Source organism: Clupea harengus, chromosome 3 (genome assembly GCF_900700415.2).
Source record: "Clupea harengus chromosome 3, Ch_v2.0.2, whole genome shotgun sequence".
In the NCBI taxonomy this organism is placed as follows: Eukaryota; Metazoa; Chordata; class Actinopteri; order Clupeiformes; family Clupeidae; genus Clupea; species Clupea harengus.
In genome coordinates, this window is record NC_045154.1 from 5,514,799 (window position 1) to 5,530,849 (window position 16,051).

A 16,051-nucleotide genomic window follows, 5' to 3' on the forward strand; every position below is an offset into this window, starting at 1 on the left:
ATGTCAGGTGTTTTGTATTCAGACAGGAGTGTTCATATGGAGTCGTGATTTAGACGTTTTGCCTGCAGGTGGGTGACTGCTTGCGTCAATCTGACAGGCTCTTTGATGATTTCCCTGTCCATGCTAATTGGAAAACCGGGTGGTCCAGCTCGCACCTGAAACATCCAACACACTCTCAATGGAGCTGGTCATGTCTCTGGCACATCCTGGGCTGAGTGAGTTGTCGTCGTCGTTCCCCCAAGGGATGGGTGTGGGTAGCCTTTTACGACCCCTGGTCTCACCTCCTCTCATCTCAACATGTCTCGTTTCATCCTGTCCCGTCCCGTCCCGTCACGCCTGCAGCCAGCCCCCGCATGTCGGCATGGCAGCGTAGCGATTACAGGGCTGGCGTGCCATGAGGTTTTTAAGTCTGGGCTGAGACTACAGTGGCGGGTACTTGCCTGGGCCTGTTTCTAGTACATGCCACTTCAGCTCTCTCTCTCTCTCTCTCTCTCTCTTTCTCTCTCTTTCTCTCGACTCCAGCGTCTTCCACTCAGTCACTCAGTCGGATAACTGCGACGCAACATTTCTCACATTGCTCACACTCACTGCAGACAGACGACACAAGACGACACAAGACAGGCCAGCCAGAATCGTCTCAGGATGTGTCTGTCAGTGACCAAGCAGGGGTGTGGGTCCTGGGTCCCCCCTCGGACAGTGCCCACTTGACTGGCTTTCAGGTGCCCTGAGCTCATGCTAATGAGACCAACTGACAGTACTCTCATCAGACTCATGCCAGTGTTAGGCTCTCTGCAGACGCATTATAGACCCCATTCATTTGCACAATGTGGTCATCAAACTGCAGGAGGTCTCATTCATTTAACACTAATTGCTGGCAACTGTTTGATTGGGTCCCCTCAGAGTTCTCTTTCTCTCTCTCTCACACACACACACACACATACACACTGTCTCTCTCTCTCTCTCTCTCTCTCTCTCTCTCTCTCACTCTCACTCTCTCACACACAGTAACACTCACTCGCTCTTTCTGTCTCTCTCTTTCTCTCTTTGGCTTCATCAATCAGTCTATGCATCAATACTTTTTTCAATACTCTTTTTTTCTCCTTTCAGTATAATCCTTCCTCTCTCCCTCTCTCCTCATTCTCTTACTCTCTATTCCTCATTATCCATTCTGTCTGTCTTTGTCCCCTTTCTCTCTCTGTCTCTCTCGGCATTTGCTGTCAAAAGCAGCTGTTGTGAGCTTGATAAATAGGATTGCGGTGGTGGTGGTGGAGCCACAGCTGATATGTCTGGTGTGTGTGTGTGTGTGTGTGCCTGTGCATATGTTGGTGGTTGTGTGTGTGTGGGTGGGGTGGTTATGTGTATGTGTGTGTGCATGTGTGGGTGAATGTGTGGGTGGTTAAGTGTATGTGTGCGCAGTGCACGTGTGTGTGTTGGTGCATGTTTGTCTTGGGAGGAAGCATTTAAGAGTATCAGCGTGTGTGTGCTTGTGTCTGTGATCAAATGCGCATGCTTTTCTGTGCAAACATAAAACATGAAAGAAAGTGGTCCTCCGTGAAACTGAGAGGAAGGATTATTGAGGAGATCTGGCAGCAACTGAGAGTAAAACAAAGATACTTCCATGTTTCTTTAAAGTGGGGACTTCCAACCGGATGAGGTTGGAGGGGTATTTAGTCTAGCTCTAGTCTGTTGGCCATGGTGTAGGTTGCCACTCAGGAGGATAGCATGACTCAGCGAGGACAACTGGATTTTACTGAATAATGTTGATTTCATTTGTTTCAAATCAGGAAACATTTTGTGTTAATGAAAAATAAACCTAGCTGGAAGGTTTGTGTCTCATTACAAATCACAGTGTCACATGGACATAGTTTCTGTGTAGAAATTGACACATGGACATGGTTGTTCTGTCTTGTTTCTTGAACAGAATGTTTCAGAACATATACTAAAGGCTTTTCAATCTATTCAATATATGACTATGTGCTCACAAGTGCCTGGTGCTTGTTTTTAGTGTGCCATAATATGGCCGACATAAATTCCTTTTTGTCATTTACAGAAAGGAATTTATGTGTGTGAGAGGATATGTGTGTTATGTGTGAGGATGAGACAAATGAGCGATGACCTTGCCTAAAAACATTCTGTCGACCATGCAGAAATCCCCCTACATAACAAGCAGGGTCTCCGTGGCCCGGAGGATCTAGGGGCATGACGCATACCCATCACAGAGCGGCCATTGTTCCTCCACAAATCCCTGTCTTAAGCTGACCGGACATTATGGTCAGCTCCACAGTATATTATTACATGGGAGCTAGTCCATCTGACCGTAAACGCACAAGAGCTCTTCATAACTGTTAGATAGTGGGGGGGCTGTAGTGAAAGACTCTTTTCATAGTGCTAAGTTTTAACAGGGGGCAGGGTGGATAACATTCATGGTAGACCCTTAAACTTGGAAAGTTACGTATACTGAAAGCTGTATATAAATACCCATACCGCCATTATGCTAAATACACGAATATGTATAAAAAACATACAAACACACCGACACATATATAAACACATGCACAGATGCACTCCCATTCTCAGGCGTGCAAACATGCTTGCGGAGACATACACACGCAGACACGGCAGGCAACATGTAAACACATATATGTAAGCAAACATATGCGAGCACATCAAACGATTCGGACGCAGTCACACACTACACAGCAAACTCACAAAGGATGCCCGTGACATAGGGGTCTCGGCCCCGGCACAGCCGTCTCCTCTCGGCTCCTGGGCAGGCCTGGATTCCACAGGGGCCACGGTGCGGTGGTCGGCCTTTGAAGGGGTCTCCAGTGACTCGTGCCCCCGCTCCCCTTTAGCTGCCCCCAGCGCCTTCCTCCTTTAGTGCCCCGCCTGAGACACGACGACCCACAACCCCCCGCCAATATGAGCAGCGGGGTAGTGTTACAAGCACAGCGCTGTGGAACATGGGTTTAGGCAGATTCATTTACTGTGACATAGCTTGTCTCTCTGTGTTTGTGTTTGTACGTGTGTTCGTGTGTTTGTGTGTGTGTGTGTGTGTGTGCGTGTGCGTGTGTGCGTGTGTGCGTGTGTGCGTGTGTGTGTGTGTGTGTGTGTGTGTGTGTGTGTGTGTGTGTGTGTGTGTGTGTGTGTGTGTTATTGTAGTTCTTCATCACACGTGTGTGTGTGTGTGTGTGTGTGTGTGTGTGTGTGTGTGTGTGTGTGTGTGTGTGTGTGTGTGTGTGTGTGTGTGTGTGTGTGTGTGTGTGTTATTGTTCTTCATCACGCGTGTGTGTACGCGTGTGTACTTCCATCTCGCTCTCTTCTCTTCACTCTCTCAATTCGTATGCATCGTATTCAACTCAAATGATCAGATCAGAACAGGTATGCAAGTCTGTTAAAAGAATATATATTTAAATGTGTCCAGAGACCACCTCTATGCATTCATTGAGTAACTTTCCCATGCAACCCTGGGTGTCATTTTACCCTTAAAAACGACTGTAACCTAAGGATAGTCATTTTCCCAGTGTCTCTCCTTTCACAGATCCTTTTCACAGAGATCTTTGAACCCACTTCACCGTGCGGAACATCTCACATCCACCCGGAGACTGAGCAGATGTTGGGTTGGGGGGGCCCTCTGCGTGATGATGAATATCTTGATATCCTCTCGAGGTGTGTTGTGTGAGCGGGACTTCCTGTCTGTGTTTCCCATTTGTTCCTGTGTGAAGAAGAACGTAAAGGGCTGGCCTTTGTTTCACGGACACAATGGGCCGCAGCTGCAGCCGCACTCTCAGACTCTGTGTCACAGAGGTGAAGCCCCTGCTCTGAAGGCATACTTCTTAACGTCTCTACCAGACATACTACACCTGCAAAATATGTATTCACTATTTGAGGAAACATTTAAAGATGAATACATTAATATAAATACATTTAAACCTAATGATTCAGAATATGTATTCACTATTTGAGGAAACATTTAAAGATGAATACATTAATATGAATACATTTAAACCTAATGATTCAGAATATGTATTCACTATTTGAGGAAACATTTAAAGATGAATACATTAATATAAATACATTTAAACCTAATGATTCAGAATATGTATTCACTATTTGATGAAACATTTAAAGATGAAAACATTAATATGAATACATTTAAACCTAACGAGTCAGAATATGTATTCACTATTTGATGAAACATTTAAAGATGAAAACATTAATATGAATACATTTAAACCTAACGAGTCAGAATATGTATTCACTATTTGAGGAAACATTTAAAGATGAATACATTAATATAAATACATTTAAACCTAATGATTCAGAATATGTACCGGTATTCACTATTTGATGAAACATTTAAAGATGAAAACATTAATATGAATACATTTAAACCTAACGAGTCAGAATATGTATTCACTATTTGATGAAACATTTAAAGATGAATACATTAATATGAATACATTTAAACCTAACGAGTCAGAATATGTATTCACTATTTGATGAAACATTTAAAGATGAATACATTAATATGAATACATTTAAACCTAATGATTCAGAATATGTATTCACTATTTGAGGAAACATTTAAAGATGAATACATCTATATGAATACATTTAAACCTAACGAGTCAGAATATGTATTCACTATTTGATGAAACATTTAAAGATGAATACATTAATATGAATACATTTAAACCTAATGATTCAGTTCAGCTCCTGATTGGAATCTCCTAGTGTGGCTCCTAGACTCTCGTGCTCTGGCCTGTGATCTCTGGACAGTCACTGCTCTATCCTGGTCTGACCAGTTTGTGTTTGACAAACTGACACTTCCTGCCAACGCCAACAGAGAACCCAACTCCTGTTCTACAGGATTGATCAGGGGATTTCCGTGCACTCATACCCCGGAGATGAAGCATCAGGTGAGGTAATACCAACAGACATACTGATTGAAACTCCGTATGGCACAGGTCAGTCCCAGTGACAGGGATACAGTGCACTGTGTGCTGAAGGGTAGCTTACAGTAGAGCTGAGCTGGTGCGGCGATTTGAGACCTCAGGCACGCTGAAGTCAGGAATCTGAGAAAGAAGGGATTTTCCCGCCTGGCTGTGTCATGCGTACAGTATCTGATGCTTCAGTCAGAGCAGGGACATGTGGGAACCATTAATATGTTTCATTTGAACGCCAACAGATGGTAAAAACTGGCCCAGTAGTTCTATGGCATTAACAGCATATGATTTATAGAAAAGCAGAACCCACATATGAAGAGTAAAAGGGATTTTGTTAATTTGCTCATTACTGTGTTGCATTCTTGATGATTTATCTAACACGGTGCAGTGATGTCATATCTGGCTGTGCTTAATTGCTTTGGCGGATGTTACCATAGTCCCGGACTCCCGGGTCCTGTTTTACTGATACTATCTGGGTTGACAGCTGTCTTCCTTTTGTTTCTCATAGAACCGTCCTGTTCACTGTTTTGACAGTAGCCAGATCCCCATCAGCCCCATTTTGGGGTGGACAGTGCTTTTTGCTTGCTCTTTGACTTGCTTCATTTTTGTACTCAATGGTCTTTGTTTTGTTCTGTACATAGCACATATTCTAAGAACAGTAAATTACAGTGTAAGTAGTTCACATTGCAAGCAATACATCTGGAAGTGAACCTAACTGCTCTTGAAGTGATCCTGGCAAGAGAAACTCTGCATGCCATGGTAAAAGTGTGTTACACGTCTCAAATGCATTTATTACAGTGTGCTGAGAGGGGCTATTGGAGTGTGAGAAAGAGGCCATTAAATCTTGTGAAATCCACCGTCTCCTGTCGCACTCCCACTCCGTCTGTAATCTGGCCCACCCCTGCGGAGCGCTGGGAGACGGCGGGGGCAGCGGCGTCTCAAAGGCCTCCAGCTGACATCTCCTTCAATCACCACAGGCTCCTCAAGACTTGGTTTACTGTCTATCTCTCTCTTACTCCCTATCACTTATTCCCTCTCTCTGTCTCTCCAGCCCTCTCTTTCCCCCTCTCTCTCTCTCTGACACACAGACACACTCTCTCTCTCTCACTCTCTCTCTCTGACACACACTCTCTCTCTCTCTCTCTGTCTCTCTCTGACACACACACTCTTTCTCTCTCTATCACACACTCCCTCTCTCTGTCTCTTTAGCCCTTTCTCTCTCTCCTCCAGACAGCTGAGGAACACGATCCACAGTTTTCACTCTGCACGTTCAGATCAGCAAGTGTACGCGCGCGCATCTCAGCCATGCCTTGGGAAGTGCCACATGCACAAGATTCCACATCAAATGGATCTAAACTGGTGGTAATGGTATACAGGGCGCAGGATGTAGAGCCTCTGTCATATAGACACAGCACTGAAATCAATACCAGGGCATCAATGCTTCCGATCGCAGACAGTCAAAAGCATAACAGAGCAATGAGGCATCACTTGACAAGAAACAGATTGTGACTTGAGACGTGTGGCTGTAAATACACGCAAGTGGTTGAGACACAGGACAAGTGCAGGGCCACATCAACCCCTCTGCTCGGGCAGAAGAGGAATGAGGTAGAAGAGGTATGGGGGTGGGGAGGTTTTGGTTCTTCTGAAGGTTTCTTCCTGTTAAATGGTAGTTTCACCCAGCTTCGTTTTCTTTACCGCAGTTCTTGAGTTTTGTCTTTGATAAAATGTTCAATTCCGTTCAAGTGGTGAGGGCAGAAACAGTCAGAGGCACAGAGGTAATGAACGACGTGAAAGGGTGTGTGTTCAAACCTTTCAAGTAAATGGCCAGGTGACATTTTGTGAACAAAAGGCTTGGGAAGAATAACCGAAAATGTTCGTCAGAGGCACAGAAAAGCATCTCAGCTCACCTCTGAAACTTCCTCAAAGGCATTTGAAGCATGAGGTCACCTGGCTCACCAGGTATTCTACTTCTGTGTGCATGTCAGTAGCAAACGACGTCAGGAATGTGTTCAGGTATGCATTCACCTATACGCGTTAGCGTGGGCTAATTCCCAGCAGAAACGACATTCCCGTAAGTGAGCCCTGGCAACATCCTGAAACAGCCCGTTTACAAACAATCTGACAATTAAATAAATAATCCCCCCAACTTCCGGTGGTTCATTTCGGTGGTCCTAAACACTTCTGGTAAGAGAACTGTAATTATAAAGTCATATTTCAAATGTATCATTTTACCCCCGCTCTGGCCTATACGAGCATTTATCAAATGGGAGGTCTGCGTCACAGATGTTGCCTGGAAGTCGATGCACACAGATGGGTGTATGAGTCATGGCTTCTGTTAATGGCCATGCGGCATTGTGTAGTGTGAACACCCAGATCATTTACTTCATACTGAAGCATAATTCTGAATTGAAAGGTTTTAAAGCACATTCTAAGGAATACTGTAATCAAAAGGGTATGATCTTGAGCTCCCATCACTGATGAAAGCAGCTTTGTGATGTTTGCAAATATCAGCCCCTCCTGCGGAACTGTGTATCTGCCATAAATGCAGTCATTTGAATTATGTGAATCATGTGATTAGAATTACGTGAACTTGAATGACAGGCACTACAGGAATGTAGTCAACTTACTTTTTGGCTTCACACCCACACCACACCACACCGTATTAGCTTATGTCTTTTCTTCTCTATGCATTTACCCTGACTGGTTCTCCGACAAAGACTCTGACTGGTGCTAGTGTTGACTCTGAGAGTGGTGAGTGATCAATTCCAGTTTATGAAACTGTGCCCAACATTGTCCCCAAGGTCAGGCATGTAGATAAATGAAAGCAGAATCATTGTAAATGTGAGTGAATCAAAGGGCCAACGCAGTCCGCACACAGCTGAGGCCTTGACTTCGAGGGGGTGTTCACAACCAGAGATCCCGAATCATGTCTCCTCCAGCCCACTGATAGAAGAAACTTGGACTGTTGGGAAAACAGAAATTAAATGTTTATCCACTCCTGGGGAAAGCAACAGAATCTGTCCTGCCAGCTTGGTAGACACCTTTGCTCAGTCAAGGGACTTTCCACTGAGTTCATTGATCTACAACAAACTATTGCAGTCCAGACTACATTTGTGTGTGTGTGTGTGTCTGTGTGTGTGTGTGTGTGTGTGTGTGTGTGTGTGTGTGTGTGTGTGTGTGTGTGTGTGTGTGTGTGTGTGTGTCTGTGTGTGTGTCTGTGTGTGTGTGTCTGTGTGTGTGTCTGTGTGTGTGTCTGTGTGTGTGTGTCTGTGTGTGTGTGTCTGTGTGGGTGTGTCTGTGTGTGTGTGTGTGTGTGTGTGTGTGTGTGTGTGTGTGTGTGTGTGTGTGTGTGTGTGTGTGTGTGTGTGTGTGTGTGTGTGTATGGCCACCACACAACATACTCCACCCCTCACTGAGCACTCCTGCACTAAACTCCAACAGCAGAATCATTGCTATATTGCAATATGCAATCAGCCCGCCTTCAGTGTAGAATGCAAAGCAGTTTCCCTGAGAAGATGCACTTAAAAGCCAAGATATCTGATAGCGGCCTCGAGATTTACAACCTCTCATATCCCCTACGACCCCAGACTCTTGGCTTGACTGCTGATACTCTTCTGCATGCACCTTACAATCCACAGTGGCATACGTAAAGGGCATCTGCCAGCACAAGTGCTTTCGAACGGGGGCAAATTAGAGGGAGCTGTATTTTTAGACTGTAAAAAACCCTGCTAATGCGGCCCAGATCCGGCAGTGCTTTGATCCACATTGTAGTCTGATCCAGCTTCAAAGGCCCGTTTGGACGCCGCTCCTCTGCGGAGCCACACGGAGCTATGCCAAGACTTGGCTTTCTCTGACCCTCCGACCCAACTCACACACGCCTGTAGAGATGCACTAATAGGACAAAGCCTTGTGCACATTCTGTTTGGAACAGCAGCTCGTAGCTGTTGGAAGCTACAGGAGAACAGTGATGTTTATATGAATAATGGTGTTTAGCTCTGCGGATGTTTAGACGTGCTAAACTGCTAAGATTTCTATAGAATGATAAAATTAGAGCACACTTTGGTTAGGAACTCGAAGTTTTACTCCCGGGCTGTAATATGGTCAATTAAGTAACAATAAGTTAAAAGCTATACTTACACTTGCACTTTTTTTAGAAAGTAAGAGGATGACTCTAAGGTAAATTGAGTCACTTGTGCTGCGAAACTATCTCCAGCTAATGGGAACAGCACATTTATTCTGAACTGCATGTACTCTCTGCATTATCAGGAGAGCTCTTCAGCGGGTGTTCAGCAGAGACTGTTTCAGACTGATTCAGTTCCTTGCAGAAAGTCTTAGGTCTTTTAAGGGAGCAGAATAAAATGTTTGGTCTGATCTCTGTTACCTGAGCCAGTTGGACTTTCTGCCTTTAAAGAATGTACAAAAATGTTTATCATTATCTTCGCCATTATGCTACATCATGTTGACACAGTATAATACTGCAAATCATAAATAGTCATTGCCCTTGATACTTTATTATTAGCATTAATAAAGTGTCAGTACCACATATTAGATGGGAGGATGTGACATGACCTACCCAGGATTCTATGCAAATTGACCACATAACATGAGATTCATTTCAAACTCACAAATATTTATTTAAATAAATACATACAATGGTACATGAAAATAACTTAGGCAACGGATGATGCAGTGCTTTTACATGTGGGGGTTTCGATGCATGGGAAGTGACCCTCGATAAAAGCATTAAAATACTTAAAAAGTTCAAAGATTCAGTCTTGACGGTTGCTTGTGCTTGCTTCTTCCTTCGTCTCTTGTTCAGGACCTCCGGGACGTTCTTGGCGTGCGACCATAAAGAACTAGCCATCTTCAGGCTGAGTGAAGAAGATTCCGATTGGTCCAGTTTTTCCATCATGGTCCAGTTCTGTCTTTTAACTATGGGACAGACACATGGACAAATGTATAAGTGATTCATTCTTAATCTCCGCGTCTCATGAACTTTGTAAACTCTTACAGAAACATATTGTTAATTAAGGTTGAGGGGAAAATATGTTTATCTACAATTATTCAGAGTATACTGATATATTGACGTTAACTCACCATGTATAAATTAAGCAGTCCGTGGGAAGTTATTCATGGTGCTCGGACCATTTGCCTCTCTTGCTGTGACGGGATCGTGTTTTCTGGGTCCTGTCGTGTTTTAAAGTCCTCGATGGCTTTTCTGTTCTGGAAGTCAATCAGTGCCATTGTAATGACCGCATTCCAACAGTTATCGTCGCCAGAGCACCTGAAGTCAATCTCCTTATTATCCATGGTAACAATGGTGAAGTAGACAAATTTCCCCGTTCGCTCCACGCAGTCCACTTTCTTGATGGACTGAAGTTGAAGCTCCTTGCCTTTGGTCTTCTTCTGTGTATCGGCATAAATGTTGAGACTGTCTGCGGTCAGAACGCAGGTCTTCCTCCTCCAAAACTGAAGCAGATTGTCGCTCCTCTTCTCCAGCTCTCCCTCCTTAAGGACCTTGGAGGTCTCCGACGCAGACATTTTCATTGTTTTAGCGGCGTCTAAGGTGTTCGTCTCTGTACTCTGGCAATAAATTACGGGATTGAATGTCCCAAGTATTCCTTGTAACTTCTTCCGAAGTCCCCGGTAAAGGAGCCTCTTCTGTACCGCGTGACAATCCAGGACGGCGTTATGAATGAACATTGAGGGCAGCTCAATCTTTATACCGGGGAGGCTCTCGTCCAGCCCACCTGACGTCATGTAGAGTTTGGACTACATCAACAGTTGCTCGAGTAGCTTGTGGGTGAAGCGCGTGGGCGGTAGGCTAGAAGAGAGGAGCGGCATAGTCCTTATGGCTCTGCCCAAATACTAATCACTGTTTCCCACAGAATGGAGGCTATAGAGTTATAGTTGTGATACCATGTAGCCAAAATCTTGAATTCAGCTTTGATTATTCAATTTCCTCATTCTGTTGGCAGAGGCTATTCGATCATTAAATTCATAGCCTTGTCAGTCATTTGCACTATTATAGTTGTCTTCACAGGATCACCTGGATTGCCTATTCCTCTCTATGTTGGAGGGAGATGAAAAATAAAAGGTGGGCGTGTTATATCCAGTTCGGAGTTCAGGACTGATTCCAACCTACTTTGGTCTAGGGTGTGTCAGCATTATATCACTCCTCCATATCATGTGAAACTCATCACTGAGTTTGCCCAGATTACTCTCACAAGGAATGTCTCTGGCAGCAGCACATGCCTGTGGTGATATGGGGAATACTGACTTTACTGCCCGTCTTTAGGTTGACCAATTATTTTGGCAGCAAATGAAAAATGACCATATCATCTGCCATTGCCCTCTCTGACACCCACCGAAACACATATGTGCGCACACACTGAAATACACTTGAAATACACATTATATAATCAGCGAGTAAGTAAGTCATATACATGTACTTCTGTACTCAAACCCTCATGTGTACAGGCATACACGTATTCTGAAGTTTGTGATGTCTAGGCCTGGGATGACTTGATGAATTGGCACGGTGGCTCAGTTGCTTGCACTGCTTGCACTGCCGCCTCACAACAAGAAGGTCATGGGTTCGATTCCCACATGGTGCGCTGTTGGCTCTGGGGGGCAGGTCCTCCCCAGAGTGCACAGTGCTCAAGTGGGCTATCTCCTGGGCCTTTCTGTGTGGAGTTTGCATGTTCTCCCCGTGTTCACAAGGGGTTTCCTCCACTAAGGACCCCAACAGAAAAAACATGCAAAATAACAGAACACATGTCCATCCCTGACCAAAGGTGGACAGTTCACTTCACTTGGTCCCCGGGCGCTACAAGCTGCCCACTGCTCCTAGAGACTGGAGCTGACTACACAGTCCCCTCCCTTTCTCTTTTGTGTTCCAGTTACCTGGAAGAATTGAGTGACTGTGTGTGTGTGAGTGTGTGTGTGAGTGTGTGTGTGTGTGTGTGAGAGAGAGTGTGTGCGTGTGTGCGTGTGTGTGTGTGTGTGTTTGTGTGAGTGTGTGTGTGAGACCATAAAAGACATTAGGCATGAGGGTGTGGTTTGGTGTGGAGGAGGTATTGCTGCTGGGAGTCCTCTGAGGTGAGGATGAATAATGCCAGGCTCTGTGTTTGTTCAGTCCTTATTACACACACAAACACACACACACACACACACACACACACACACACACACACACACACACACACACACACAATGTACACTCATCCTCTGCATTTATAACCCTCCACACCGGCAGTAATGAGGGCAGATCATGTTCCGGAATCTTGCTCGCGTGGGCGTGTTTTGAGAACCTCCTAGTTTTGTCCACTGTGTGCTCAAGACAGTCACAATAAAAGGTCTTGGTGAGGTGAGAGAAACAAGGAGAGGAGACATTGTTGATATGCTTAGCCGGATGTTTGACAAGTGTGCGTGCGTGAGTTTGTATGTGTAAGAAAGAGTTAAAAATGCTTTTAAGACTTTAAGCACTGTAATTACTGATACGTTCAGACAAGACTGCTTCCTTCCAAATGAGTTACATAAGATCAGCTTGGGATCCAAATCTGCTTCAGTTTGTAAACTTTCATTCAATTGTATATGGGGATTGATATGTTCATACCTCAGTGATTCAGCGAAATGCTTATCCATCAACACAAGAAATCCTTTTGTCCCACTGTAGTTGAGTCCATACCTCTCTATATGGTAAGGTCTCACACACTAAAAAGTTCTATTATAATACACTATAAGAGTTCTTCTGGAAATACATCATTCTGACCTAACCTGTTCATCATTGTCTTTCTGACTCAAAAACTAAATAGTCAAAAACTGTTCTTTGGGGGCAGCAGACAGTGGACACAAAATGGAGGCAGACACACTTGTATCATCCCTTGCAGCTGCCTCTCACTGGCCCTCCACTAGGCTTTCTATGCATGTCAACAGCCTGTTAAAGCCAAGTCTTCTGCAATTGTTGCAGCCACTTATTTATAGACTTTAAGAGGCCTTGTTGAAAAATACACTCTCTGTTTTAAGACCCCACAGACATGTCCATACACACACACACACACACACGCACGCACGCACGCACACACACACACACACACACACACACACACACACACACACACACACACACACACATGTTTCTCTCAACAATGAATGTATGAACGATGAGTCTTATGCGTGCTATTTGAAGCATTGTTCTGATAAGCCCCAACTGCGGCAACACTGGGAGGTGCTTTTGTACCGTGGGAAAATGAACAAACGGCTTTAGCATCTGAGAAAGTCAATGGTAATCCATTGAGACAATATGCTTGAATGAGTTCAAAGAGAGACACTTGGAAAATCAGCATTTGTAACATACCTAACCTGACTTAAATACTGGTTCTCCTCTACAGTTTCTCCACAGTATTATTTTCCTTACATCCATGCCTTTTTGAAATTTCCAACCACATTCTTAGGCATTGTAGGATGATTTATCAAATTTCAATGTTACATTGGATATTATTTACAGCCGTTCCTAGTTAATGTCTTACCTTTGTTAAAAATGCTGTTCCAATTAAGACCTGCCCTTCGGCAGAATTTGAGCAACATGAAAGAGAATGTTATTTCCGTACAGTGTCTCCTCCCTCATTGCTTTACAAGCTGAGTTATGTGAGGAATGGCTCATATGATTGTCACCCTCTCCTCTGGCTGAAATGCCAGTATTTCCCTTTTGTTTCCGCATTGACAAAATCTGTCGGTTAGTTAAAGCAAAGTCAAAGGAATGCCTAACGCTGCTTAATGACATTATGAATAAAGTTAAACATGTATTAGCCCTTGTATGCTGTTACATTTACAGGTTGTCTCAGCCCTTTCTAAAGACTTAATGCGTATTGTTTTCCTCTCTAAAGTTTCATCTCTAATATAGCAGACAATTTAAATAAGCTTTAGCAAGACAGGGTTGTGTCGCTTTTATAGCTCTACTTATTAGTTGGGCCTGGCAGACCAAAGTCCAAGTTTATTTTATTACCAATGGCTTGATAAACATGCTTAACATGATAAACATGCAAATCCAGTAGTAACTCCTCATTCATAACCTGAGGCAGTGAAAGCCTCTTCCGGCCTGCACCTCTTTATAGAGTATCCTCTTCATTAATGATTAATAACAGTAGTTATAACTCAGAGATGTAGCCATGCAACACAAGCCACTCGCAGTGGCCACTATCTCTACTGCACACTGTGAATAAAAACTACCCTCCCACTGTGGTGATGAGAAATCCAAGGGAATGGCCTCCACATCGGGGATTCAGATCCTGCTTGTGTCCTTGAGAGGAAGCGAGAGAGAGCTGTCCAAGACCAAACAGAAGTGTTAGTGTGAGTGTGTCATTTGAGGTATGATGACTAAATGGTAACGCTCACAGGGTGCTAAACACTCTGTGGGCTTTAAAGGTGGACTTATCTAACTCCCATCCACATGAATGATGAACTAACTGCCATTTTGAACCAGTATGCTCACAAAACACACTGAATGACTGGTTGGGAATGTACAACTCAATACTGTAATACTTTCCAAATAATATAATTACAGAGAACAAAAGGGAAATGTATACATTACTAGACAAAAATATTTTTCAATCCATTAAAAAAAATACACTCCAAATAATACAATATTATATTGACCTGAAAATGTGTGAAATTCCACACAACCTGCTTACTATTGTATTGTTTTGTTCTGCAGGCCTCTGGAATCTGAAAACCTGGTGAATTTTGGAAAACTTATTAATATGATAACCATCAAACTAAGATGAGAGGGACAGTAACAAAGAAAGAGATAAGAAGGCAGAGACAGGCAGAGTTCAGAAGTTCTCTATTCACAGTTTTCATAATTATGTGAATTATTACACCACCAGTCAGAAATATGGTGGCCAATTCTGCTACCGGGAGATAGTTCTGTACAGCAAATTGCGTTGTTCGATAATGTGCAATTACAATGAAGGCATTTATTCTATCTATTCTATTCCATTCTAGTTATTATATCAGCAGAGGCCATTCAGTGTGTGGAGAATAGCAGCGAACAGAGGCCATCACATACATTTAACACACAAGGCCCTACTATCCCTCTCCTTCTCTCCCCCACACTCGTCTGGCTCCATTGCTTATTTCATAAGCAGGACATGAAAAGAGCCCATACAAAAGTTCCAGAGCCCCAGTGAAGCTGTGCCAGGGCAGATGAGCTGCCAAGAGCGCTGGGCGATAGAGAGAGAGAGGCAGCTGCGGCAGGAAGTGATGGTGGCTCGTCTCTGATGTGCCGGACAGCGGAGGCTCTGTCCAGTCCTGGCCGAGGGTGGAGGGGCTGGCGGGGTGAGCCACGCAGTGAGTGGCGGTGTTCCACCCTGCGGATGTTAACACTGAACGGTGTTCGGTTGGGCCACACAGCAGAGCTCTTTTAACGGAGGCTTTTTATTAGAACCTGTTGCGGTTCAGAACCAAACACAAGCGGGGCGAATAACCGCCTTTGGCTTCAGTGGCCATGAGTCACACAAGGGTGTGTCTGACGCCAAGGGCAAAGTGGCTGGCAAAGTGGCTGGCAGCATGCCATGCATGACCTAAACCCAATTTAATAACTGGGCAAAATCATTTAGCAAATTTCATAACATGAGCAAGATTCTAATCACAAACATGGGTGGGTCAGCGCAATGTTGTGGCGTTGTCAGCACACAGATGTGGGAGTTCCATATAAAAATATTCTCCTTCAAAGCAACACCTTTTTTTGTGAAACCTCTGAATTATTTTATGTCGCACAGACCTCCCGCACAAGAACATTGGTCCCATCTGGTGTAAACTGCTCCGTTTGCAAGCAGATATTTGTTTGCTCTATTTTAAAGAACAATTACTGAACTCTGAGTAATCAGGTATGGTCAAATCATTGTGACAGCCTCATAAAGAATGACTTCATTACTATATCCACTGATCCACCATTTATGTTTGATTCGTGGTGCTTGTTGCCCTTTGAAATTAGGCCCCCCAAGACTGCACTGGTGTGGAGAAAGTCTCAGATGTTCCATAAGAAATTGTCTATAGATAGGCGTGACTTTTTGTGTGGACCACAAATTCAGTCACAACTG

At 44.0% G+C, this 16,051-nt stretch overlaps 1 protein-coding gene across 1 annotated transcript; it reads right to left on the reverse strand.

Moving 5' to 3' along the window:
• Positions 1–9,558: 9,558 nt before the first annotated feature.
• LOC105904488 (pleckstrin homology-like domain family A member 2) lies at positions 9,559–10,724 on the reverse strand. The gene is made up of 2 exons (XM_012832376.2): positions 10,047–10,724; positions 9,559–9,881 (listed from the first exon to the last, which is right to left on the reverse strand). Exon 1 carries the CDS (start codon positions 10,707–10,709, stop codon positions 10,080–10,082), a length of 630 nt encoding a protein of 209 aa, XP_012687830.2. The 5' UTR covers positions 10,710–10,724; the 3' UTR covers positions 9,559–9,881; positions 10,047–10,079.
• Between the last annotated feature and the right edge of the window lie 5,327 nt (positions 10,725–16,051).